This window comes from Salmo trutta, chromosome 7 (genome assembly GCF_901001165.1).
Source record: "Salmo trutta chromosome 7, fSalTru1.1, whole genome shotgun sequence".
Taxonomy (NCBI): Eukaryota; Metazoa; Chordata; class Actinopteri; order Salmoniformes; family Salmonidae; genus Salmo; species Salmo trutta.
The window spans coordinates 57,180,079-57,206,046 of record NC_042963.1 but is presented as its reverse complement, the minus strand read 5'-3'; the positions used below and the strand labels follow the sequence as shown (position 1 = coordinate 57,206,046).

At 39.3% G+C, this 25,968-nt stretch overlaps 1 protein-coding gene across 1 annotated transcript; it reads right to left on the bottom strand.

Moving 5' to 3' along the window:
* Positions 1 to 512: 512 nt before the first annotated feature.
* On the bottom strand, positions 513 to 25,428 carry LOC115196564 (mucin-5AC-like). Its single transcript, XM_029757399.1, has 29 exons — positions 25,275 to 25,428; positions 25,081 to 25,143; positions 24,751 to 24,953; positions 24,483 to 24,550; positions 23,726 to 23,840; positions 20,437 to 20,527; positions 20,117 to 20,220; positions 19,735 to 19,951; positions 19,261 to 19,386; positions 17,977 to 18,094; positions 17,581 to 17,719; positions 15,909 to 16,016; positions 15,482 to 15,551; positions 15,080 to 15,217; positions 14,644 to 14,808; positions 12,975 to 13,069; positions 12,577 to 12,703; positions 11,925 to 12,028; positions 11,382 to 11,533; positions 11,156 to 11,205; positions 10,936 to 11,036; positions 8,675 to 8,826; positions 8,439 to 8,577; positions 8,174 to 8,281; positions 4,529 to 4,708; positions 4,150 to 4,389; positions 2,486 to 2,642; positions 2,199 to 2,327; positions 513 to 590 (listed from the first exon to the last, which is right to left on the bottom strand). Exons 1-29 carry the CDS (start codon positions 25,342 to 25,344, stop codon positions 577 to 579), a joined length of 3,543 nt encoding a protein of 1,180 aa, XP_029613259.1. The 5' UTR covers positions 25,345 to 25,428; the 3' UTR covers positions 513 to 576.
* Between the last annotated feature and the right edge of the window lie 540 nt (positions 25,429 to 25,968).

Genomic DNA, 25,968 nt, shown 5'->3' with positions numbered 1-25,968 from the left:
TAAGAGCTATTTGTTATGAAGTACAAAACAATGTTATATGTTATATTCACAATAAGGAATAAACAGGACAAATCACAACATGGTTTTAACAGGTCAAATCCCAAGAAGGTATTAACAGGTCAAAACACAATATGGTTTTAACAGGTCAAATCACAATAAGGTATTAACAGGTCAAAACACAATCTTTGAAAAGCAAAATGAATTGAATGGTAGGAAAACCTCTTTGTAAGGGGACTATTGACATTGCCTTATCTCACCAGAAATACAGGCTACCTTAAGGCTTATACCAACCATATTAAATCCTATGTAATGTAAATACAGTCTCTATGTATATGTCAAAATGTTGATCTGAAAACATACCATTTCTGACAGTTCTCCTTGGAAGGTATAACCTCTCCCTCGTTGTAATGAGTTCCATCTCCATCGTAGCAACCACAGTCCACGATAGGGACACACGTCATGGAACTTTCTTCCAAATAAGGCTTGGCCGTAGGACATTTTGGAAAGCAACCTTTAAGATATAAACAGTCAATTTAATCCAGAACACCTGCACAGATTAGATCATCCTCATGGTATCTAGTTCACCAAAGCTGTAATGGATATGATATTTCAATATTTGTATTTCGTTTTCAGTATAAATGGACAAGGGAGGGAATTACATATTTTATACTGTACATTTGTTTAACCTGTTACATCTAGGGGGCAGTAATTTCACGGCTGGATAAAAAACGTACCCGATTTAATCTGATTATTAGTCCTGCCCAGAAACTGGAATATGCATATAATTATTAGCTTTGGAGAGAAAACACTCCAAAGTTTCTGAAACTGTTTGAATGGTGTCTGTGAGTATAACAGAACTCCTATGGCAGGCAAAAACCTGAGATGCTTCTGTTCAGGAAGTACCCTGTCTGAACATTTCTTGCCCTTCTTTATTATCTCTGTCGTTTACAAAGGATCTCTGCTCTCACGTGACACTTCTCACGTCAACAATGGAGTCTCACAGCCCGGGAAAAACAGGAATGATGTCATTCAAAGCCCTGGCTGAAGCACACGAGAGCAAATGCTGAGTGGTCAGTCAATGGACTAAGCCTTAGGCGCGTGACACGCCCCGCCCCCGGCTTTTGTTTTTTTCCTCAGTTTACAGACAGGCAGATTCCCGGTCGGAATATTATCGCTTCTCTACGAGATAAATTGCATAAATATTGGTTTTAAACAGCGGTTGACATGCTTCGAAGTACGGTAATGGAATATTTCGAAATTTTTTGTCATATTTTGCGTCATGCTCGTGGCCGAGATTTAGCGTTGGGATAGTGTCTAGAACGCACGAACAAAACGTCGCTGTTTGGATATAACGATGGATTATTTGGGACCAAACCTACATTTGTTATTGAAGTAGAAGTCCTGGCAGTGTATTCTGATGAAGAACAAGCAAGGTAAGAACATTTTTCTTATAGGAAATGTGATTTTGGTGAAGGCTACACTGGGTGGGTGTCTAAATAGCTAGCCCTGTAACGCCGGGCTATGTACTTACATTATTGCAAAATGTGCTTCATCCGAAAAGCTATTTTAAAATCGGACATATCGAGTGCATAGAGGAGTTCTGTATCTATAATTCTTAAAATAATTGTTATGCTTTTTGTGAACGTTTATCGTGAGTAATTTAGTAAAATCACCGGAAGTGTTCGGTGGGAATGCTAGTTCTGAACGTCACATGCTAATGTAAAAAGCTGGTTTTTGATATAAATATGAACTTGATTGAACAGACATGCATGTATTGTATAACACAATGTCCTAGGTGTGTCATCTGATGAAGATCATCAAAGGTTAGTGCTGCATTTAGATATGGTTTGGGTTTATGTGACATGATATGCTAGCTTGAAAAATGGCTGTGTGATTATTCCTGGCTGGGTACTCTGCTGACATAATCTAATGTTTTGCTTTCGCTGTAAAGCCTTTTTGAAATCGGACAGTTTGGTTAGATAAAGGAGAGTCTTGTCTTTAAATAGCTGTAACATAGTCATATGTTTGAAAAGTGTAAGTTTTCGGATTTAGAGGAGTTTGAATTTCGCGCCCCGCCCATCATTGGATATTGGAGCAGACGTTCCGCTAGCGGAACGTGTAGATGTAAGAAGTTAACAACTTGGAATGTAAATTGTCAAAATCAAACGGCCAAGCTGTTATGAAGGGCTATTAGTTACCTTCCAGTGCAGGGATCTGACTGGAGCATGTTCCTGAGGGATTCTTGCAGGTCTTCATACATGGATATCCACACGGATTATAATGCCACTCACACTCACCAATAGGGTTGTAGAAATCACAGAACAGAGCTGGTGAAATTAAAAACATGTCACATTTTAACCAGGGTCCCAAAAGAAGATTGATTGAAAAGTTACATGTACAAATCATAAATTAGAATTTTGTCCCTATAGCAAAACAATCCCAGCTATCCATCAATCAATTGTCCCACTCAAAGCAAATGACTCACGGCAGATGTCTGGTGTTCTCCACTTGATACAAGCCCCTGCCTCGTTACAGGCCTGGGCGTAGGCTGCTACAGCTGTACAGAAACACTCGCAGTCTCCCCCAGTGTCACAGGCACACGAGTCCCTCACACAGGCATCATGGAATGGCGTGGGGTCCACCTTTTAGGAAGATGCATTAAGCCATCATTTATTTATTCAATGTATTTCTCAGCTTGTTAAACAGACTACAGATGAACTATTGACGATGATTATTATTGTGTTGGATGGTTGACTTTAAGGCCTAGATTCAATCCATGTTATAGAGCGATTGAGCCAACAAATGCAGCGTTTACCATGAATGTGGTCTCCACGAACACGGAAATATAGCTTTTTAAAGGTGGATAGCTGAAAAGGGAATCTAGCCCTTTTAGAGTTGAGCCCTCAGTCTCCTGACTCACATCTCAGGTCCATATTTATATTGCAGATGAACTTTTCTACTACCTATACTGCAGTAACGTGCAGAGAGGTCAGTGGCTGGGTAACAACTGGTTATTATCAAAGCCAGATTTACTCACAAATAAACCTTGATGAAGGCCAAGTTCCCCATACAACAGATATCTCCAACAACCAGAGTGATTTAGGCTATTAATCCTTAAAAAGAGTATATTGACGCACCTGTGTGTCCATCTAATTAACATCATTAAAAAATCCAGATCACAATCTGTCAATTTAAGCTAGAGATATCAGGTTTTTGCCTGGCCTGCTTCTCAATCCTACATCGGCCTTCCACATCTGCGGTGAACGGTGGCTGAGCTATAGACCACGAGACGTCCCAAAAATCTGTCTTTTCACAGAAACGTCTGTAGCGCCCAAATGGTTTGGCCTAGAAACTGTTATGAAAGGGGAGACTCCTGTGAACAAGATGGTGGAAGAAACCCATACAAACGAATGGAAGTATGGAGGTAGCTTTGTGGCAACAAAAATAAGGGGTTAAATATGTCCCCCCCCCAAAAAATGTATTCCTGAGCTTTCTTAAATCTCCTAGATATTCGACAGATACTTTAAAATCATATTCGTTATGATTTATTTTTGACTGTCTTTTTTGCCATTTATGAATGTGTTGTTACGGCCTGTAGTAGTAAATGCCAAATTCAATATTTTAAATGTTTTCTTTCTCATATATGTATTTTTGAAACATAAAGGGGTCCTAAAATTATAAATGAAATATTTAAATTATCAATGGTATCTTAAACAATTCCATATGTAATCCCCCCCAACTACTTAGACTTTTACGAGAAAATTACAATTTTCACCAAACGTAAATACCAATGTACCCAAGATACATAAGCGATAGCCTCTGTTCAGCTTGTTTTAACCTGCCGACTGCATGTATCTGCTGTACTGTCTATTGAATGAACCTGCTGTACTGTCTATTGAATGTATTGGCTGTAGTCTCTATTGAATGTTTCTGCTGTAGTCTCTATTGAATGTATCTGCTGTACTGTCTATTGAATGTATCTGCTCTACTCTCTATTGAATGTGTAGGTTACGCAAATGAAAGTATTTATACGTGTGTCTTTTTGTCTTGGTTTATATCAGCTGCACTACGTCAACTTCCTAACAACGTCGGTTGGTATGGCAATAAAGTATTGAATCTATATTGAATAGTATCTGCTGTGTACTGTACCTGTGAGTGGCAGGCTGAGAAAACCTTACTGGTGATGATGCTGCAGCGTTTCAGAGACCAGGACTGCCTGTATGATCTTAAAGTGCATGGGTTTTTTATGACATCAGCATTGGGGCAACTGGGTGACACTTTCCAGCTGTTCCCAAACTCCAGAGCTTCAACAACCACTTCCTGGTTTCTGGACGTGAAGTCATTCTTTCCATTACCGTCGTAGTTTCCACACAGACCACACACTCTGCCCTGGAAGAAAATTAAACATTTAAAAAGAATAACTTGAAGTAGCTAATAAAACAATTTTAAAAAATGGTATGCCAATGCAATTGCTAAACAAAGATACAGTGCAATCACTGGTTCAAAATGTCCTATTCTAGTCACTCACCTGGAAGGTAGAGCTGAGTTTGATGAACAGGCTATTCTTCTTATCCCACATGAGGATCAGGCCATTTTCAGCCTCAACAACAACATAGAGACCGATAGAGTGGACCTGGTATGGCACGTCTACCCCGTTCTCTTGTTTGATCACTTTTACAGATTCATCTGCTAGTATGATCTCATTTCTCTGAAAGAAAGATACAGAAAGTGTTCATTGCTAATGTAGACAGGTTTACACTGTGGTGGTGCTGGGTTTATACTGTGGTGGTGCTGGGTTTATACTGTGGTGGTGCTGGGTTTATACTGTGGTGGTGCTGGGTTTACACTGTGGTGGTGCTGGGTTTATACTGTGGTGGTGCTGGGTTTACACTGTGGTGGTGCTGGGTTTACACTGTGGTGGTGCTGGGTTTATACTGTGGTGGTGCTGGGTTTACACTGTGGTGGTGCTGGGTTTACACTGTGGTGGTGCTGGGTTTACACTGTGGTGGTGGTGCTGGGTTTACACTGTGGTGGTGCTGGGTTTACACTGTGGTGGTGCTGGGTTTATACTGTGGTGGTGCTGGGTTTACACTGTGGTGGTGCTGGGTTTACACTGTGGTGGTGCTGGGTTTATACTGTGGTGGTGCTGGGTTTATACTGTGGTGGTGCTGGGTTTACACTGTGGTGGTGCTGGGCTTATACTGTGGTGGTGCTGGGTTTATACTGTGGTGGTGCTGGGTTTATACTGTGGTGGTGCTGGGATTTACACTATCCAGGGTTACACTGTGGTGGTGCTGGGATTTACATTATCCAGGGTTACACTATGGTGGTGCTGGGCTTATACTGTGGTGGTGCTGGGTTTATACTGTGGTGGTGCTGGGATTTACACTATCCAGGGTTACACTGTGGTGGTGATGGGTTTTACACTATTCAGTTTGTACAGATACCACATGACGATTTGAAATTCTACTGTCCAAATACATAGCTAACCCTAACCCAAATACATAGCTAACCCTAACCCTAATACATAGCTAACCCTAACCCTAATACATAGCTAACCCTAACCCAAATACATAGCTAACCCTAACCCAAATACATAGCTAACCCTAACACTAATACATAGCTAACACTAACCCAAATACATAGCTAACCCTAACCCTAATACATAGCTAACCCTAACAATAACCCTAATACATAGCTAGCCCTAACCCTAATAAATAGCTAACATTAACCCACAATACATAGCTAACCCTAACCCTAATACATAGCTAACCCTAAACCAAATACATAGCTAACCCTAACCCTAATACATAGCTAACACTAGCCCAAAATACATAGCTAACCCTAACCCAAATACATAGCTAACCCTAACCCAAATACATAGCTAACCCTAACCCTAATACATAGCTAATACTAACCCTAATACATAGCTAACCTTAACCCAAATACATAGCTAACATTAACCCTAATACAAAGCTAACCCTAACCCTAACCCAAATACATAGCTAACCCTAACTCAGATACATAGCTAACCCTAACCCAGTTACATACCTAACCCTAACCCTAATACATAGCTAACCCTAACCCTAATACATAGCTAACCCTAACTCAAATACATAGCTAACCCTAACCCAGTTACATAGCTAACCCTAACCCAAATACATAGCTAACCCTAACACTAACCCAAATACATAGCTAACCCTAACTCAGATACATAGCTAACCCTAACCCTAATACATAGCTAACCCTAACCCTAACCCAAATACATAGCTAACCCTAACCCTAATACATAGCTAACACTAACCCTAATACATAGCTAATCCTAACCCGAATACATAGCTAACACTAACCCTAATACATAGCTAACCCTAGCCCTAATACATAGCTAACCCTAACCCTAACCCAAATACATAGCTAACCCTAACCCTAATACATAGCTAACCCTAAACCAAATACATAGCTAACCCTAACCCTAATACATAGCTAACACTAACCAAAAAACATAGCTCACCCTAATACATAGCTAACCCTAACCCTAATACATAGCTAACCCTAAGCCTAACCCAAATACATAGCTAACCCTAACCCTAATACATAGCTAACCCTAACCCTAATACATAGCTAACACTAACCCTAATACATAGCTAACCCGAAGCTTATACATAGCCAAACCTAACCCAAATACATAGCTAACACTAACCCAAATACATAGTTAACCCTAACGCTAATATATAGCTAACCCTAACCCTAATACATAGCTAACCCTAACCCAAATACATAGCTAACCATAACCCAAATACATAGCTAACACTAACCCTAATACATAGCTAACACTAACCCAAATACATAGCTAACCCTAACCCTAATACATAGCTAACCCTAACAATAACCCTGATACATAGCTAACCCTAACCCTAATACATAGCTAACACTAACCCACAATACATAGCTAACCCTAACCCTAATACATAGCTAACCCTAACCCAAATACATAGCTAACCCTAACCCTAATACATAGCTAACACTAGCCCAAATTACATAGCTAACCCTAACCCAAATACATATCTAACCCTAACACAAATACATAGCTAACCCTAACCCTAATACAAAGCTAATACTAACCCTAATACATAGCTAACCTTAACCCAAATACATAGCTAACATTAACCCTAATACAAAAATAACCCTAACCCTAACCCAAATACATAGCTAACACTAACCCAAATACATAGCTAACCCTAACCCTAATACATAGCTAACCCTAACAATAACCCTGATACATAGCTAACCCTAACCCTAATACATAGCTAACACTAACCCACAATACATAGCTAACCCTAACCCTAATACATAGCTAACCCTAACCCTAATACATAGCTAACCCTAACTCAAATACATAGCTAACCCTAACCCAGTTACATAGCTAACCCTAACCCAAATACATAGCTAACCCTAACCCTAACCCAAATACATAGCTAACCCTAACTCAGATACATAGCTAACCCTAACCCTAATACATAGCTAACCCTAACCCTAACACATCGCTAACCCTAACCCTAATACATAGCTAACCCTAACCCTAACCCAAATACATAGCTAACCCTAACCCTAATACATAGCTAACCGTTACCCAAATACATAGCTAACCCTAACCCTAATACAGAGCTAACCCTAATACATAGCTAACCCTAATACATAGCTAACCCTAACCCTAATACATAGCTAACCCTAATACATAGCTAACCCTAATACATAGCTAACCCTAACCCAAATACATAGCTAACCCTAATACATAGCTAACCCTAACCCAAATACATAGCTAACCCTAATACATAGCTAACCCTAATACATAGCTAACCCTAGCCCTAATACATAGCTAACCCTAACCCTAATACATAGCTAACCCTAACCCTAATACATAGCTAACCCTAATACATAGGGGTGATGTTTGTGCTGCTATTAAATCTGCCCGACAATAATTCTAAGCAGACACTCCGTCAGACAGCCCTGTCAATCTGCTAACAAAACGTATGGGGGGACGAGATAAGTGCATCCAGAGTTCAGCATGCAATTCCCATCACAGTCACCGGTGTCGACATTGTATCAAATGTCCAGACTTGTCCATTGTACCTTTAATGTATTTATGAAGCCGTTTATAAACAGTAGTTCCTACCCCCAAGAAGAGCTTGATGGTCTTGGAACAGGTGGTGCCGGTGGTTCCACAGGGAATGTTCTCTGTGATCACTCTAAAGGTACCGTTTGGATTGTTGCTGCAGTAGTCCTGCAGGATGTATTAATATACACAGTCAGAAAACCTTGTCCTCTTAGTTGTCTTTACTTCATCTTAATCATAAATAGAAAATTTGTGCATCATACATAAAGTAGGGGTTTTATTAAAATACAAATAAAATCAGAAATACAAATGATTAATGCCCTACCTGAGTAAGAGTGTATTCACAATCTCCATTGAAAGTGAACCTTTTCTCATCAAAAGTGATGAAATGCCCATCTCCATATATGGCACACATCCCATCACACTCCTTATTGGTACACTGCCATTTTCTGCCTTCGCAGGTGCTACAATGATGCAAACATAATCACATGGCAAGATTTTAGAGGGAAGCATTTGACATATCCAAAGAAGAAGAAGAAGAGTGATAGAAGTTGATTTTACCAGGTATTGCAGTCTACTTTGAGCACATGTCCAGGTTGGTAGTAGACTCCATTGTGAGAACAGGGACATAGGTCTTCCTTGATGCATCCTCCGTTTCCATCAGACAGCAGACCATCAGGACATACACAGCCCGACACACACTCTGAACTGATCTATAACACACAATGAAATAGGGAAGGACTGACATGAATTTAAGTTGGGCATTATGTGCCTGTATGTCCCTCCACCCTCCAGGGTATAATATGTGGACATTATGTGCCTGTATGTCCCTCCACCCTCCAGGGTATAAGATGTAGATATTATGTGTCTGTATGTCCCTCCACCCTCCAGGGTATAAGATGTGGATATTATGTGCCTGTATGTCCCTCCACCCTCCAAGGCATAAGATGAAAGTTTGGATCCTGGGCATAGCTATGTCTAAGGTAATAAATCATTTGATCAATCTGACACTGTGTAAAAATAACATTGTCCTTGTATGTTTTTATTGACGTGTTGTAAGGTATGTTTTTATTAAAATGTTGTAAGGCATGTTTTTATTAACGTGTTGTAAGGCATGTTTTTATTAACGTGTTGTAAGGCATGTTTTTATTGACGTGTTGTAAGGCATGTTTTTATTAACGTGTTGTAAGGCATGTTTTTATTAAAATGTTGTAAGGCATGTTTTTATTAACGTGTTGTAATGCATGTTTTTATTGACGTGTTGTAAGGCATGTTTTTATTAACGTGTTGTAAGGCATGTTTTTATTGACGTGTTGTAAGGCATGTTTTTATTAACGTGTTGTAAGGCATGTTTTTATTAACATGTTGTAAGGCATGTTTTTATTAACGTGTTGTAAGGCATGTTTTTATTAACGTGTTGTAAGGCATGTTTTTATTAACGTGTTGTAATGCATGTTATTATTAACGTGTTGTAAGGCATGTTTTTATTAACGTGTTGTAAGGCATGTTTTTATTAACCTGTCTGGGCTAGGTGGCAGTATTTTCACGGCCGGATGGAAAACGTACGCAATTTAAACAGGTTAGTACTCTGGCCCAGGAACTAGAATATGCATATTATTAGTAGATTTGGATAGAAAACACTCTGAAGTTTCTAAAACTGTTTGAATGGTGTCTGTGAGTATAACAGAACGCATATGGCAGGCAAAAACCTGAGAATAATTCAAGCAGGAAGTGGAAAGTCTGAGAATTGTAGATCTTCTTTTGATTCTCTATCAACACCTCACAGGCATGTTTTAATTAACGTGTTGTAAGGCATGTTTTAATTAACATGAAGTAAGGCATGTTTTTATTAACGTGTTGTAAGGCATGTTTTTATTAACGTGTTGTAAGGCATGTTTTTATTGACGTGTTGTAAGGCATGTTTTTATTGACGTGTTGTAAGGCATGTTTTTATTAACGTGTTGTAAGGCATGTTTTTATTAACGTGTTGTAAGGCATGTTTTTATTAACGTGTTGTAAGGCATGTTTTTATTAACGTGTTGTAATGTATGTTTTTATTAACGTGTTGTAAGGCATGTTTTTATTAACGTGTTGTAAGGCATGTTTTTATTGACGTGTTGTAAGGCATGTTTTTATTAATGTGTTGTAAGGCATGTTTTAATTAACATGTAGTAAGGCATGTTTTTATTAACGTGTTGTAAGGCATGTTTTTATTAACGTGTTGTAAGGCATGTTTTTATTGACGTGTTGTAAGGCATGTTTTTATTAACGCGTTGTAAGGCATGTTTTTATTAACGTGTTGTAAGGCATGTTTTTATTAACGTGTTGTAAGGCATGTTTTTATTAACGTGTTGTAATGCATGTTTTTATTAACGTGTTGTAAGGCATGTTTTTATTAACGTGTTGTAAGGCATGTTTTTATTGACGTGTTGTAAGGCATGTTTTTATTAACGTGTTGTAAGGCATGTTTTTATTAAAATGTTGTAAGGCATGTTTTTATTAACGTGTTGTAAGGCCTGTTTTTATTAAAACGTGTTGTAAGGCATGTTTTTATTAGCATGTTGTAAGGCATGTTTTTATTAACGTGTTGTAAGGCATGTTTTCATTAACGTGTTGTAAGGCATGTTTTTATTAGCATGTTGTAAGGCATGTTTTTATTGACGTGTTGTAAGGCATGTTTTCATTAACGTGTTGTAAGGCATGTTTTTATTGACGTGTTGTAAGGAATGTTTTTATTAACGTGTTGTAAGGCATGTTTTTATTAGCATGTTGTAAGGCATGTTTTTAACGTGTTGTAAGGCATGTCCCATTTGTAGACTTACACAGTGACTGTCTAGTGTTTGACAGCTCTTCTGACACTCTGAGCCCTTGGCTCCGGGCCCTGCACTTGAACAGTTGAAGAAACCCATTGGTTCTTCACAGGCTGTAGGGAACAAAAGTAGGCTTTATAGGTTTGTAGGGACTAAAGTACAGAGTCTTGGTTGTGAAGTGATTTGCTGTATTTGGCAAATAAAGATGTGTTCTGAATTTCAGAGTACTCACATAATTGTTTTGGTTCTCCAGCACAGCTTAATTTCCCTTGTCTGCAAGAGCTGGGTGGTTAAGAGGGATACAAGAGGAGGGGGTTAAGCATGGTTTAACATGCCTCTTGAAGTAAACCAAGACTTCAGAAGAAGACAGTCGATTTCTAAATATTTTAGTAGACCCACAACAGAGAAAACCATCAGAGTTTCAGAGATTTTCTTTCACATGCCAACCAAGTCCTCACCAAGTAACCCCATAGATCCTTGTGATCTCTCCAGGGGGTACTACTGTGCCTCCATGGTAGCAGGAGCAGCGTGAGGCAGGGACACACTCTCCCTGGTCGTTCAGGTAGGTTCCCTCGGCACAGCCACAGCCGTCCACAGACACATGGTCTAACTGTTCAATTAAATTAAAAATGTTTTATCCATGATGGGAAATTACTTTGGGCTTGCCTCCAACAACAACATCCACAACAACAAGAAGATAAAAGACAACAACAACAACAACAACAACAACAAAGACAACAACAACATCCACAACAACAAGAAGATACAAGACAACAACAACAACAAAGACAACAACAACATCCACAACAACAAGAAGATACAAGACAACAACAACTACAACATACACAACAGCAACAACAAGACAACAACAACATACGCAACAACAACAAAACAGCAACAACAAGAAAACGACAACAAGACATTAATAAAATGAATAATAATAACAATAATAATATTAAATAAATAATATTAATAGAAATGAGATGTCCATGTAAATGTACCTGGCAGGTAAAGTCTGGCTGGCTCAGTGAACGACAGGTGCGGTCACAGCTGGTCATGGTGTAGTCATAGACCATCGTGTCAGGGCAGCTAGAGGAGTACTTCCCTGTGGAAAACAGTATGGTGATTCAACATTTAATTTACATGTTTGGGGTTTTTTGTTTTTAAATAAGAGGGTAAACCCTGAACACCGTGGGTAAATAGGAGGGTAAACCCTGAACACCATGGGTAAATAGGAGGGTAAACCCTGAACACCGTGGGTAAATAGGAGGGTAAACCCTGGACACCGTGGGTAAATAGGAGGGTAAACCCTGGGCACTGTGGGTAAATAGGAGGGTAAACCCTGGACACCGTGGGTAAATAGGAGGGCAAACCCTGGACACCGTGGGTAAATAGGAGGGTAAACCCTGGATACCGTGGGTTAATAGGAGGGTAAACCCTGGACACCGTGGGTTAATAGGAGGGTAAACCCTGGACACCGTGGGTTAATAGGAGGGTAAACCCTGAACACCGTGGGTTAATAGGAGGGGAAACCCTGGACACCGTAGGTAAATAGGAGGGTAAACCCTGGAGACTGTGGGTTAATAGAAGGGGAAACCCTTCTTTAATTAATAAATAAATAATTAAATTCAGTGTCTCTGATGTTTATCTTACCACAGGTGGTGTTTCTCCATCCACTGAGCAGGACGCCTGCAGCAGCACATGCATGGACGTAGGAGGAGACCGCAGCACACATGCACTCCTCACTCCTCTCACAGTTACAGCTGTCATATAGGCAGATCTATAGGGAGAGAAGAAGAAACAGAAGAAGAAGAAGGTTCAGTTATGAGATGTGTTAATGAAGAAAACTACTGTTTTCTGAAATCACACACAAGCACAGGACAATAGTATTATAGAAATCTGATTAGATGTTTTGAGATAAATTAAATTAATATTATATCATTTTGATATAGAACTTCTTAAATGATTGTTTAAAAATATATATATTCTTAGAGCTTTGGGATAACTCTGTAGTTAAAGAGCATTTGACAAATTAAAATCATCATACTTACTTCCTTGTAGTAATTTGGGTCGATCTCAGTGTGGCATTGGGAAAATATTCCTGCACGATCTGACAGCATCGAGCACCAGTGCTTGGCATATCTCTCTGTAAAACATTTTAGCAACATTTCACAAAGTACAAAGAGTTTTTATCTAGGCTTTACTGTGCATCTCAGTAGACATACGCAAGTGTAATCCCCAATAAGTATTCCAAGGCTCTGATAAAGGCTCTCTATGCCGAAACATTATGAAACAATTTAAATGGTTAGTTAGAAAATAAACTCAGATCTATGAACAGAGTGATCCTTTTTCTATGACTATTTGGATAGAAAACACTGACGTTTCTAAAACTGTTTGAATGATGTCTGTGAGTATAACAGAACTCATATAGCAGGCAAAAACCTGAGAAAAATCCAACCAGGAAGTGTGGAAATCTGAGGCTTGTGGTTTTTCAAGTGATTCCCTATCCAGTACACAGTGACTTAGGGTTCATTTTGTACTTCCTAAGGCTTCCACTAGATGTCAACAGTCTTTAGAACGTTGTTTCATGCTTCTACTGTGAATATGGAGCGAACAAGAGGGCCTGGAGTCAGATGAGCGAGAAATGACATGAGCTCAGAGGTGCACGCTCACGTGAGTGTGAGCTGTGTTCCTTTTCTTTTCTGAAGACATTGGAATTGTCCGGTTGTAATATTACTAAAGATTTATGTTAAAAACGTCCTAAAGATTGATGCTATACATCGTTTGACATATTTCTACGAATGTAAATAGAACTTTTTTGGACTTTTCGTCGTAACATTATCGCGCGCTTCCTGCATTTGGAGTAGTGGACTGAACACGCGAACAAAAAAGAGGGATTTGGACATAAATGATGGACTTTATTGAACAAAACAAACATTTATTGTGGACATGGGATTCCTGAGTGCATTCTGATGAAGATCATCAAAGGTAAGTGAATATTTATAATATTTATAAGTTTTATTGACTCCACAAAATGACGAGTTTGGTTTTGTGTCTGAACGCTGTACTCAGATTATTGCAAAGTGTGCTTTTGCTGTAAAGTTTTTTTGAAATCTGACACAGCGGTTGCATTAAGGAGAAGTGTATCTATAATTCTTTGAATGACAGTTTAATATTTTATCAACGTTTATGATGAGTATTTCTGTAAATTGATGTGCTCATTCATCGGAAGTTTTGGGAGGCAAAACATTTCTGAACATTACACGCCAATGTAAAATGGGGTTTTTGGATATAAATATGAACTTTATCGAGCAAAACATACATGTATTGTGTAACATGAAGTCCTATAAGTGCCATCTGATGAAGATCATCAAAGGTTAGTGATTAATTTTAGCTGTATTTCTGGTTTTTGTGACGCCTCTCCTTGCTTGGAAAATGGCTGTGTGGTTTTTCTTGTCAAGGTGATGTCCTAACATAATCTAATGCTATGCTTTCGCCGTAAAGCCTTTTTGAAATCAGACACTGTGGTTGGATTAACGAGAACATTATCTTTAAAATGGTGTATAGTACTTGTATGTGTGAGAAAATTGAATGATGAGATTTTTGTTGTTTTGAATTTGGCGCCCTGCTATTTCACTGGCTGTTGAATAGTGTGTCCCGCAGGTGGGACGGTCACGTCCCACATACCCCAGAGAGGTTATAAAGAGGTTGAAGGAGTACCATTCTCTACACTCAGACTGCATGGGATCTCAAAGCTCTGTGCCACATCAGGACAGCTTGCTTTGTTCTTCCACGTGTTGGCGAATGTCACAGCGGTTCCTTCCACAAGTCCATTGATGGTTCTGAAGTCATCAGCTTGGACGCTGTTAAAGTCTCCGCAAAGACCTGGATAAGAGATACAAAACATTATAACAGGTGGTTTGAACTAACATTGACTGAAGATGCAATGCATCAAGTATCATTAGTTTATTAATAATTGTTTCAGGTGAGGTCTGACCGAACCCCTCAAACAAGTGGTATAGTGACACACGTTACAATAACAATAGTTTGATAACCAATCAGCTTTTATAATAATAATAATGCATGAGATTATTATTATAGACCCAAAAACGCTTATCTTTTCACAAAGACGTTAAATGAACAGAGAGAAACATACCCTGGGTTTTTTCTTTGTGTGAACTGCTAGCTACGATGTAGACCTGCATTATAGGTGTTATCTGCACCTCTAGTCGGAGCCCATAAGAGGTATGCACGACGATGTAGAACGTAGAGGGCTGAAAGATCTTTACATCCGCTGTGGAAAATATACACAAGTTCTAGTCACAATCTGGTTTAGCATGAACTTTTAGCTCCCACTTCCCTATTGTGGGATGCTTATGGTGTTACATGCTGCTAGACAAGGAAAGAAAGACGATAAAAAGAGACAACTTCTGGTACAGTACGTTCTGCACGGAAGGGTTACAAACATACGTTTATACTGATTATTAACTACCAAAAAATAGACAGATATCACATTTCTGTATCTCTTTTCTCAAGCAGCCATCAATCAGTCACTCACCCATGAAAAGCGGCAACTGAGAAAACATCTTGTCGACAAAAACCCTTCCACTGGCCTCGATGACGATAATCTGCAAGTGACAAATTACAACTTGAATAAAAACGACTCCCCAGGTGATAAGGAGTGTGGAACAAGGTTGGAGTCAATTCCAGTCAATTCAGAGAGTAAACCTAATTCCAATTCCAAATGTTCCTCACTGAAAAAACAATGAAGAGCATTGGAATTGGAATTTCAGTGGACTGCCTGAACTGACTGGAATTTAAATGGAATTTACTCCAACCCTGAAGTGGTGATACGAGTCACTGACAGCAGCAGAAGTCTCAACATTGAGTTTTTTTCCCCTGAACATATACAACATGGTTTGATGTTGATATATTTTAATATGACACTATCAGGTGGGTGTGTCACTGCAGAAAGGCTAACTTACCATGGACTCTGGAGTCACCAGGGTTACAGATCTTAGGCAGGTCTCAATGTCTGTCTTCCCACATTTCACTATGTCACCCAGGACTGTGAAAGCAGTCTTGTTGGTTTGCTGGGGACAATTGGTACACGGTATGACAGAAAAAGTTATGGAATGATAGTAAAGTTAAGGCATGACAGTAAGGATAAGGGAACACGTTTTTTGTAACACACTACTTACTACTTGCCTACTTTCGGTTCTAGGGAATTACAGTTCCTTCAGGAAGTATTCACACCCCTTGACTTATTCCACATGTTGTTGTGTTACAGCCTGAATTTAAAATGTATTAAATATATGTTTTTTCACACAATACCCAATAATGACAAAGTGAAAACATGTTTTTAGAAACTTTTGCTAATTTATTGAAAATGAAATACAGAAATATCTTATTTACATTAGTATTCATCCCCTGAGTCAATACATGTTAGAATCACCTTTGGCGGTGATTACAGCTGTGTGTGTTTCTGGGTAAGTTTCTAAGAGATTTGCACTCCTGGATTGTACACTATTTGCAATTATTTATTTTTGTACATTCTTCAAGCTCTGTCAAGTTGGATGTTGATCATTGATAGACAGCGATTTTCAAGTCTTGCCATAGATTTTAAAACTGATTTATGTTCAAACTGTAACTAGGCCACTCAGGAACATTCAATATCATCTTGGTAAGCAACTCCAGTGTATACTTGGCCTTGTGTTTTAGGTTATCGTCCAACTGAATGGTGAATTTGTCTCCCAGTGTCTGATGGAAAGCAGACTGAACTAGGTTTCCTCTAGGATTTTGTCTGTGCTTAACTCCATTCTGTTTATCTTTTATCCTGAAAAGCTCCCCAGTCTTTAACGATTACAAGCATACTCATAACATGAAGCAGCCATAACATGATGCAGCCACCACAATGCTTGAAAATATGAAGAGTGGTACTCAGTAATGTCTTGTATTGTATTTGTGTCACGTCCTGACCAGTATAAGGGGTTATTTGTTAATGTAGTTTGGTCAGGACGTGGCAGGGGTGTTTGTTTAGAGTGTTTCGGGGTTTGTTGGGCTATGTTCATATTTAAGAGGGGTGTTTGTTTAGAGTGTTTCCGGGTTTGTTGGGCTATGTTCTTTGTTAGTCTATTTCTATGTTAGTTCTAGTATGTCTATTTCTATGTGATGTTTATTGGGTGGACCTTCAATAGGAGGCAGCTGCTCCTCGTTGCTTCTAATTGAAGGTCCTATTTAAGAGGGGTGTGGGTAGTTGTTCCTTGTTTAGTGTTTGTTACACAACAAAATGTGGAAAATTTCAAGGGGTGTAAATACCTTCTGAAGGCACTGTACATTATGATTGAACTTGATTGAAAAGTCTGATGTTATTTATGAGATTAATATGGATAGTGATAGCAATGGTATCTATAAGCACCTCCAATGCAAGTGGCTGCCAGCTGTCAGCCGCAACCGATGCTTGATGTGGCCCGTTCGTGGGCCAGTACATGTTCGCTAGCGAGTTAGGAGTTAAGTCTACTAAACATACAGTACGTGTCAGCATGGAGTCATATTACTGCCAACTGACATGGAATCTGAATTGAATCACTGTGAATTTGTATGAAAAAAATCACACTTTTATTCAGTATTTCTCCATACAGTAGGTTAGATCCCTACCTTGGACAGGACATATGAGCAGTCTCCATGGAAGGTGTAGGTTTTCCCATCGTAGGTGGTGATGTGGGAACCTCCCACTATGGAGCAGGTAGCTGGGCAATCTAGATCCACACAACTCCACTGGCCTTGGATACAGGTACTAACGGAGAGAGACAGTCAGTTTAGCTTCAACACACCTGGCTCAACACATCCAGTTTAGCCTCAACACATCCAGCTCAACACAGCCAGTTTAGCCTCAACACATCCAGCTCAACACAGTCAGTTTAGCTTCAACACATCCAGCTCATCACAATGCAGCTCTCAACACATCCAGTTTAGCTTCAACACATCCAGCTCAACACATCCACCTCAACACACACAATAATTCAGTGTATATAAACACAATGCAGCTCTTACCATTCATGGCATGTTCTTGAGAATGATTGTCCAGGCTGGTAAGATTGTCCGTTGTGGAGACAAGAGCACTGGTTCACAGCTACACAGCCTTTATGAGTGATGTCATCAAACACAGTTCCTATGAGAAAGGCATTCAACACATTTAGTCACCTGATCCCGTAAATTACATTCAATACATTACATTTAGTCACCTGATCCCATGAATTACATTTAATACATTACATTTAGTCATCTGATCCCATAAATTACATTAAATATATTTAGTCACCTGATCCCATAAATGACATTCAATGAATTTAGTACTTCCTTATCTCATAAAATACATTGATCCATGTAGTTCAGTATATTAATTACTACGGGACATCTGTTGCAGAACTTTTGTCAAATAATGAAATCTCCAGTCCTACAATAAGGCTACTCTTCCAATCTATGTAACCTTTAACCTGTTACTGGTTTAAAGAGCCACATAACTGATATCAGGGTTTATACAGCCTTCCTGGTTTAAATAGCCACATAACTGATATCAGGGTTTTATACAGCCTTCCTGGTTTAAAGAGCCACATAAGTGATATCAGGGTTTTATACAGTCTTCCTGGTTTAAATAGCCACATAACTGATATCAGGGTTTTATACAGCCTTCCTGGTTTAAACGGCCACATAACTGATATCAGGGTTTTATACAGTCTTCCTGATTTAAATAGCCACATAACCATTATGAGTTTTAATACAGTCTTCCTGGTTTAAAATCCAGGGATGTGGACTCCAGTCATGTTGCAACTTGAGACTTGACAAAAAGTAAAACACTTCCCACTATACTTTGACTTGAGCATCTATGACTCGTAATTTAACTTGGACTTGAGCTGTATGACTCGATTTGTCATCTTGCGCATGTAAGGGGAGGGGGGGGGGGGGGGTGCAGTTTGTAAAATGTGGGGCCAAAATCACTGAACTTTACTTGGTACTTACCCACTATTACTTGGGACTTGACTCTTAACTCGAAAAATAAGACTTGAGACTTGCTTAGGACTTGAAAAATTGAGACTTGGTTTCATCTCTGTTAAAATCAGTGAGTGTGCAGTACCGGCAGAGCAGAAGCATCCGTCGGTGAGATTGCATTTGTTTATTTTTAATGCTACTTTAAAATAGTTATATAGCTGACATATGATGTTGTATTCAGCTACTTTAAAATAGTTACACAGCTGACATATGATGTTGTAGTCGGCTACTTTAAAATAGTTACATAGCTGACATATAATGTTGTATTCAGTAAATGAGTACATGTACCAGCAGGGCAGAAGCATCCGTCAGTGCAGTGTTCCTCACAATGCTGGTTCCTCTTTGGGTTGGTGCAGGTATCAGTGCAGGGACTACCACACTCCTGGTACTGCATGCTTAAAGGACACGTCTTCACTGCTCAACACAGACAAATAACCCTGGTCACAAATCTGTTTCTGAGTCTTCATTAGTTCACATTTTCACATATTCTTCTATTGAAATCATTGGAAGACTAAGTGAAAATTGGGATTTGCTCCTCAGTTTTCAGTCACATAAATGTAAATACTAGCATGTCAAAGAAGAAAACACAATAGGTTACCTAAGGCAAAGCATTATTGCATGTCAAAAGTGTTTACTTTGAGTTACAACAAAGCTCTGGCTGAGGATTTTTTTCCCCTCCCACATCAAAACTACCAACAGAGAAATACAAACAAACAATCCAAAATAAAAACAAAAAGGATTAAAAAAAAAAGATTCCCTTACTGCAGAACTGGTCGGTCTTCCACTCTTGGGGTTTCCCCCCTGCGTGAGCACACTGGCGGGAGTACTCTGACATGGTGGGGCAGGCGCAGGCACTGCTGCTGCTGTTGCCACAGTGACACATGTCTTCTGCACAGGCCTTGATGAAGGAGTCTGTGGCAATCAGGTCCTTACAGCTACTGAAGGCAAGACTGGTGAGAAGCTGCTCACAAAGTTCGGTCTGAAAGGATGAAGAACAAGAAGAATTACTAAAGACAACATAGAGGGATTATGTATTGATCAAATGTCAGCCATGATGATGTTGATATTTTAAACTAACAGTCATGTTTAAATGTAATGAATTAGAAATCTTAAATGTTCAGCTCAGATCTAGGCTTGTAAATACCTGTTCTTCACACTGCTCAGTGTGACCAGGGATTTCTGTACAGGTCTCTGTTGGGCCATTCATCTTCCAAATATCACCATAGTCGATTGTCTTCAGATGATCATCTGTAGGAAAATAAACATAGTTTTATCTTACCTGTTATTTCCCCTAACAAACAGTCTCTGTCATCATGTGTTTTGTGTTTTTGATAACCCTTTCTTAAAATGGTACCTTGAAAAATACTTTATAACCCCTTCCTAACCCATAGATTGAACCTATACATTCATAAACAGAACAGGAGCGTAATCCGCCCCTCTAAGACATTTGGTGATTTTGTTTACCATTCCTAATGAACTCGTTGTAAATCTGGACTCCGTTGAAGTCTCCACACAGCCCACAAGTCTGATTCTGGAACTTTGAGTCCAGCTCCACCTATAAAACCAATGGAAGATAACTGAGGGTTAATGCATCGCAAATATGTACATTTCACATACAGCTAGCTGGCCATGCAGCTACAGCAGTTTATATGTACTGAAATTTCACATGCTTCATCTGTTCTAGCCTGGGTACCAGTCTGTTTATGCTAACATTCCAATCCTGGTTCTAGCCTGGGTACCAGTCTGTTTATGCTAACATTCCACTACTTGTTCTAGCCTGGGAACCAGTCTGTTTATGCTAACATTCCACTCCTTGTTCTAGCCTGGGTACCAGTCTGTTTATGCTAACATTCCACTCCTTGTTCTAGCCTGGGTACCAGTCTGTTTATGCTAACATTCCACTCCTTGTTCTAGCCTGGGTACCAGCCTGTTTATGCTAACATTCCACTCCTTGTTCTAGCCTGGGTACCAGTCTGTTTATGCTAGCATTCCACTCCTTGTTCTAGCCTGGGTACCAGTCTGTTTATGCTAACATTCCAATCCTTGTTCTAGCCTGGGTACCAGTCTGTTTATGCTAACATTCCACTCCTTGTTCTAGCCTGGGTACCAGTCTGTTTATGCTAACATTCCACTACTTGTACCTGTGTTACAAGCATTTCGCTACTTCCACAATAATATCTGTTAAATATGTGTATGCGACCAGTAGAATTTGATTTGATATACCTATGTTTGGCATATGATGCTGAGTACAAGGAGTGGGATGTGAGCACAAAACAGGCATTGTGTTTCAGGTTAGGTATGTACAGATAGAATCAACACAGAGCATTAGGCTACCTAAAACAAATACAAATGTGTGCCCAGGACTTTGCTAATATTGTTTAATGTTTAATGTATTGTATACCCAAGTGGTTATTCATTAAAGTGAATTATGTGGATTAGGGATTATGTCTACAATATATCTACAATAGGAAACCTGTTTCACTGTAGTTTTATTCTGGTCTGACATGAAACGGATAGGATCTAACAACAATACCAAATACATTCACTGTATGAATCTTCCCAACTATTTGTTTCTCCGTTTTAATAATCAGGATTCTACTTTTTGTTGGTTTGTGTTCTATAAACATCTGAAAGGGGAGGTGTCTTACAATCCCCTCTGTTTTTACCTCTCCTGTACATGCACTCTTCCCTTTAAAACCTTTTAAACTCTCATCATGTTGTTAAAACCTTTTAAACTCTCATCATGTTGTTAAAACCTTTTAAACTCTCATCATGTTGTTAAAACCTTTTAAACTCTCATCATTTGTTAAAACCTTTTAAACTCTCATCATTTGTTAAAACCTTTTAAACTCTCATCATGTTTTGTATTTTCTTGCGTGCATTTAGAATAATAATAAAATGAAGCATCATATTCATGATGTTTTCCTCATTAAATTGAATGTGAGTTGTCTGAAAACTGGTCTGTCTGCTGTGCAAATATGTTTCAGTCTGAGGTTATGATGTTTGAGTACACTGGGATTATTTACATACACACGAAGGGGAACGATGATACATACAGTATTTACTCACAACAATGTCAATAGATATTGAGACAATATCGTGACTTCTGATCTAATCACACTCTGGAACTGATTAAACTAATACGTTCTTCCATATTGTCCCCACCAAATGGCACCCTATACCCTATATAGTACACGACTTTCAACAAGAGCCTTATGTGCCCTAATCCAAAGTAGTGCACTATAAAGGGAATAGGGTGCCATTTAGGACAACGCTTTTCTGAGTGTTTTCACTGAAGCCTAGATGATGAAAGGGGTTGGTGGAGGAAGTACATTGTTCCACATTTTTGATTGGAGCAAAGACTATTCTAATATCACTTTACCTGCCAATCTGTGGCCCTACTAAAGAGACCACAACTGTTGGAATGATCATTGATGTTCCCAACAGTTCCTCTAACACTGATGTTCCCAACAGTTCCTCTATCACTGATGTTCCCAACAGTTCCTCTAACACTGATGTTCCCAACAGTTCCTCTATCACTGATGTTCCCAACAGTTCCTCTAACGCTGATGTTCCCAACAGTTCCTCTAACACTGATGTTCCCAACAGTTCCTCTATCACTGATGTTCCCAACAGTTCCTCTAACACTGATGTTCCCAACAGTTCCTCTAACACTGATGTTCCCAACAGTTCCTCTAACACTGATGTTCCCAACAGTTCCTCTAACACTGATGTTCCCAACAGTTCCTCTAACACTGATGTTCCCAACAGTTCCTCTAACACTGATGTTCCCAACAGTTCCTCTAACACTGATATTCCCAACAGTTCCTCTAACACTGATGTTCCCAACAGTTCCTCTAACACTGATGTTCCCAACAGTTCCTCTAACACTGATGTTCCCAACAGTTCCTCTAACACTGATGTTCCCAACAGTTCCTCTATCACTGATGTTCCCAACAGTTCCTCTAACACTGATGTTCCCAACAGTTCCTCTAACACTGATGTTCCCAACAGTTCCTCTAACACTGATGTTCCCAACAGTTCCTCTATCACTGATGTTCCCAACAGTTCCTCTAACACTGATGTTCCCAACAGTTCCTCTAACACTGATGTTCCCAACAGTTCCTCTAACACTGATGTTCCCAACAGTTCCTCTAACACTGATGTTCCCAACAGTTCCTCTATCACTGATGTTCCCAACAGTTCCTCTAACACTGATGTTCCTTTCAGTTCCACTAACACTGATGTTCCCAACAGTTCCTCTAACACGGATGTTCCCAACAGTTCCTCTAACACTGATGTTCCCAACAGTTCCTCTAACACTGATGTTCCCAACAGTTCCTCTAACACTGATGTTCCTTTCAGTTCCACTAACACTGATGTTCCCAACAGTTCCTCTAACACGGATGTTCCCAACAGTTCCTCTAACACTGATGTTCCCAACAGTTCCTCTAACACTGATGTTCCCAACAGTTCCTCTAACACTGATGTTCCCAACAGTTCCTCTATCACTGATGTTCCCATCAGTTCCTCTAACACTGATGTTCTCAACAGTCACTAGCTAACTACAGACCGTTTTCATCAGGACCAGAATATTGCAGAAAAGCATCACATTTACATTTGACATTTAGCAGACACTCTCATCCAGAGCGATTTAAAATCAGTGTATTGAACCAAAGCAGGTGAAACAACCACATATCACTGTAGTGTAACAGAAGACATATGGAAATGAGAAAGCATACTGAACACATACCCAGAGGGAATCATCTTCATTCCACATGACGACTAACCCCAGCTTGGCTGTGATCTTCACATATGAAACAGTCCTCTCAATGAAGATGTTAAACTGACCAAATGGTATGGTGACCCTAGGGGGACAAAACAAAACAATCAGAGAGGAGAGTCGGTATTTCAACAAGGGTCGAAATTGTCCTTTAAAGTATTTTCTTTGTATTTTTCTTCCTCCCCTATTGAGACTGTACTAGGTAAACATGTCTGTATACATTAGGATTTCATCAAATGGAATTTCAGCTTGATAACGTTCATCTGTAAATGCACATCAACTAAACTTCAGAATATGAGTTTTACCTCTGAATGCTGTACAATGAATTATTTTAGATCGCTGATGAACTCACTGTTGCTCGTTGAAACTGACATTATGTAGATTGTTAAAACAGCAAAAAGTTGATCTCAAGATGAGTTAAATGATGATGCAGCACTGCATCCATTTTTTTTTAATTCTGAATTTTACCTCAAGTCTTCATACAAAAGTAGCAACTGAAGTGAAAAATAAATTACTTTCCATTCTTTTTTCCCCTTACATTTGATAAATGCAAGTGGACAAAACTAAAAAAAGATGGATCTCTGAATAAAATGAATCCCATTGGATGTAGTAAAGTGATAACAAACCCCCGTATCATTTACTTCCTGTATTACTATTTATTTTACACATCTAAGAGCCAATGGTTTTACACATCTGAGATCCATTGTTGACTAGACTGGGAACTCACTTTAATCCGTTGACGCTGACGTTACCGTTGGCCAGCTCCACGAAGGTTCCATCCAGCTTCAAAGAAACCTTAATAATAACAACAGTAGGACATTTTATTTGACAGACGCCTTTCAGGACCCTCAAGGTCACCTTACATTAAGATCATAGAGCATTAAACACAATTAATCAATAGTGAAATTTAAAACAATTAATCAATAGTGAAATTTAAAAACAATTAATCAACAGTGAAATTTTAAAATAATAAACGACTGATCACAAAGGAATACCTTGGTGATGGTGGGCAGCCCATCTACCTCCCCGCGCTGCAGCTGAATGTTAAAGGCCTCGTAGCCACTGCTGCTCTTACACAACGACGACAGCACGTAGTTACAGGTGTAGGGCAGCTGGAAGAAGTCTCCATCGTAGGTTTTGTAGTGGTAGTTACCCCATGTGCTGCAGACCTGCCCATTATGAGCTGGACTCACTCCTGCTGCATGGGGGGAAATGTACAGTATAGTTGCACCATCCATCTCTGAATATAAGATGTATAATATAACAGCACAGTAGAATATAGATATTTGAATATTAGGTGACATATATTCAACAACACAAATTACCTGATAAGATTTGCAGTTTGGCATCATATAGACTCCCAATGGAAGTCCTATCTGGAATCATAACTGGAAATAGACAGGGAACAAGTCTTATTTTGCTTCTAATCCAGCTCTTCTTTAGTTCCTAAACTATGCTACATGGGTTATCCTAAAGTGATAAATTGTATTTCATCATATCTTGTCTTGTCTTTTTTTACCAGTGTTAGAATGTGCAGCAGATAGTCCGAAGACGAGAGCGATCCACGGCTTCACCCATTGGAGTGCCATGATGGTTCTTCTAACGAGTCCTCCTGGTCCACCTGAACAGGTACTCTTCCTGTTCCTACTGATACTGTGAGGCACCAGTTGCCTGCTTTTAAACTACTACACTCAAGGAAGTACCTTGATGATGCTGGGATAGTTGATTCTGTATCTAAGGAGGGGACTGATCAAACTTTAGGTGTTAGCATTGTTCTGTTTGTCTGTCTGTCAGTGGTAGGATTACCTGTAATTGACATTGTGTAATGTATTAATCATAATAATCCCTAGGTAACTATCGATATTCCTGATAAGTAGGGTACATCCCAAAAGTGTTCCCTATACAATGAGTGTACAGAATATTAAGACTCCTTGTGAAAGCTATGATCCCTGATTGATGTCACCTGTTAAATCCTCTTCCACCAGTGTAGATGAAGGGAAGGAGACAGGTTAAAGAAAGATTTTTAAGCCTTGAGACAATTGAGACATGGATTGTGTATGTGTGCCATTCCGAGGATGAATGGGCAAGACAAAAGATTTAAGTGCCTTTGAACGGGGTATGGTAGTAGGTGCCAGGGCACCGGCTTGTGTCAAGAACTGCAACGCTGCTGGGTTTTTCACACTCAACAGTTTCCCGTGTGTATCAAGAATAAT

Excerpts from the sequence above, each read along its gene's own strand:
- LOC115196564 (XM_029757399.1), bottom strand. The coding sequence starts at position 25,344 with ATGGCACTCCAATGGGTGAAGCCGTGGATCGCTCTCGTCTTCGGACTA. Across the intron at positions 13,070-14,643 it reads CAGTCTGAGTGTAGAGAATG|AGAGATATGCCAAGCACTGG; the intron begins GTACTCCTTCAA and ends AATGTTTTACAG. Across the intron at positions 12,704-12,974 it reads ACCCAAATTACTACAAGGAA|ATCTGCCTATATGACAGCTG; the intron begins GTAAGTATGATG and ends CTCTCCCTATAG.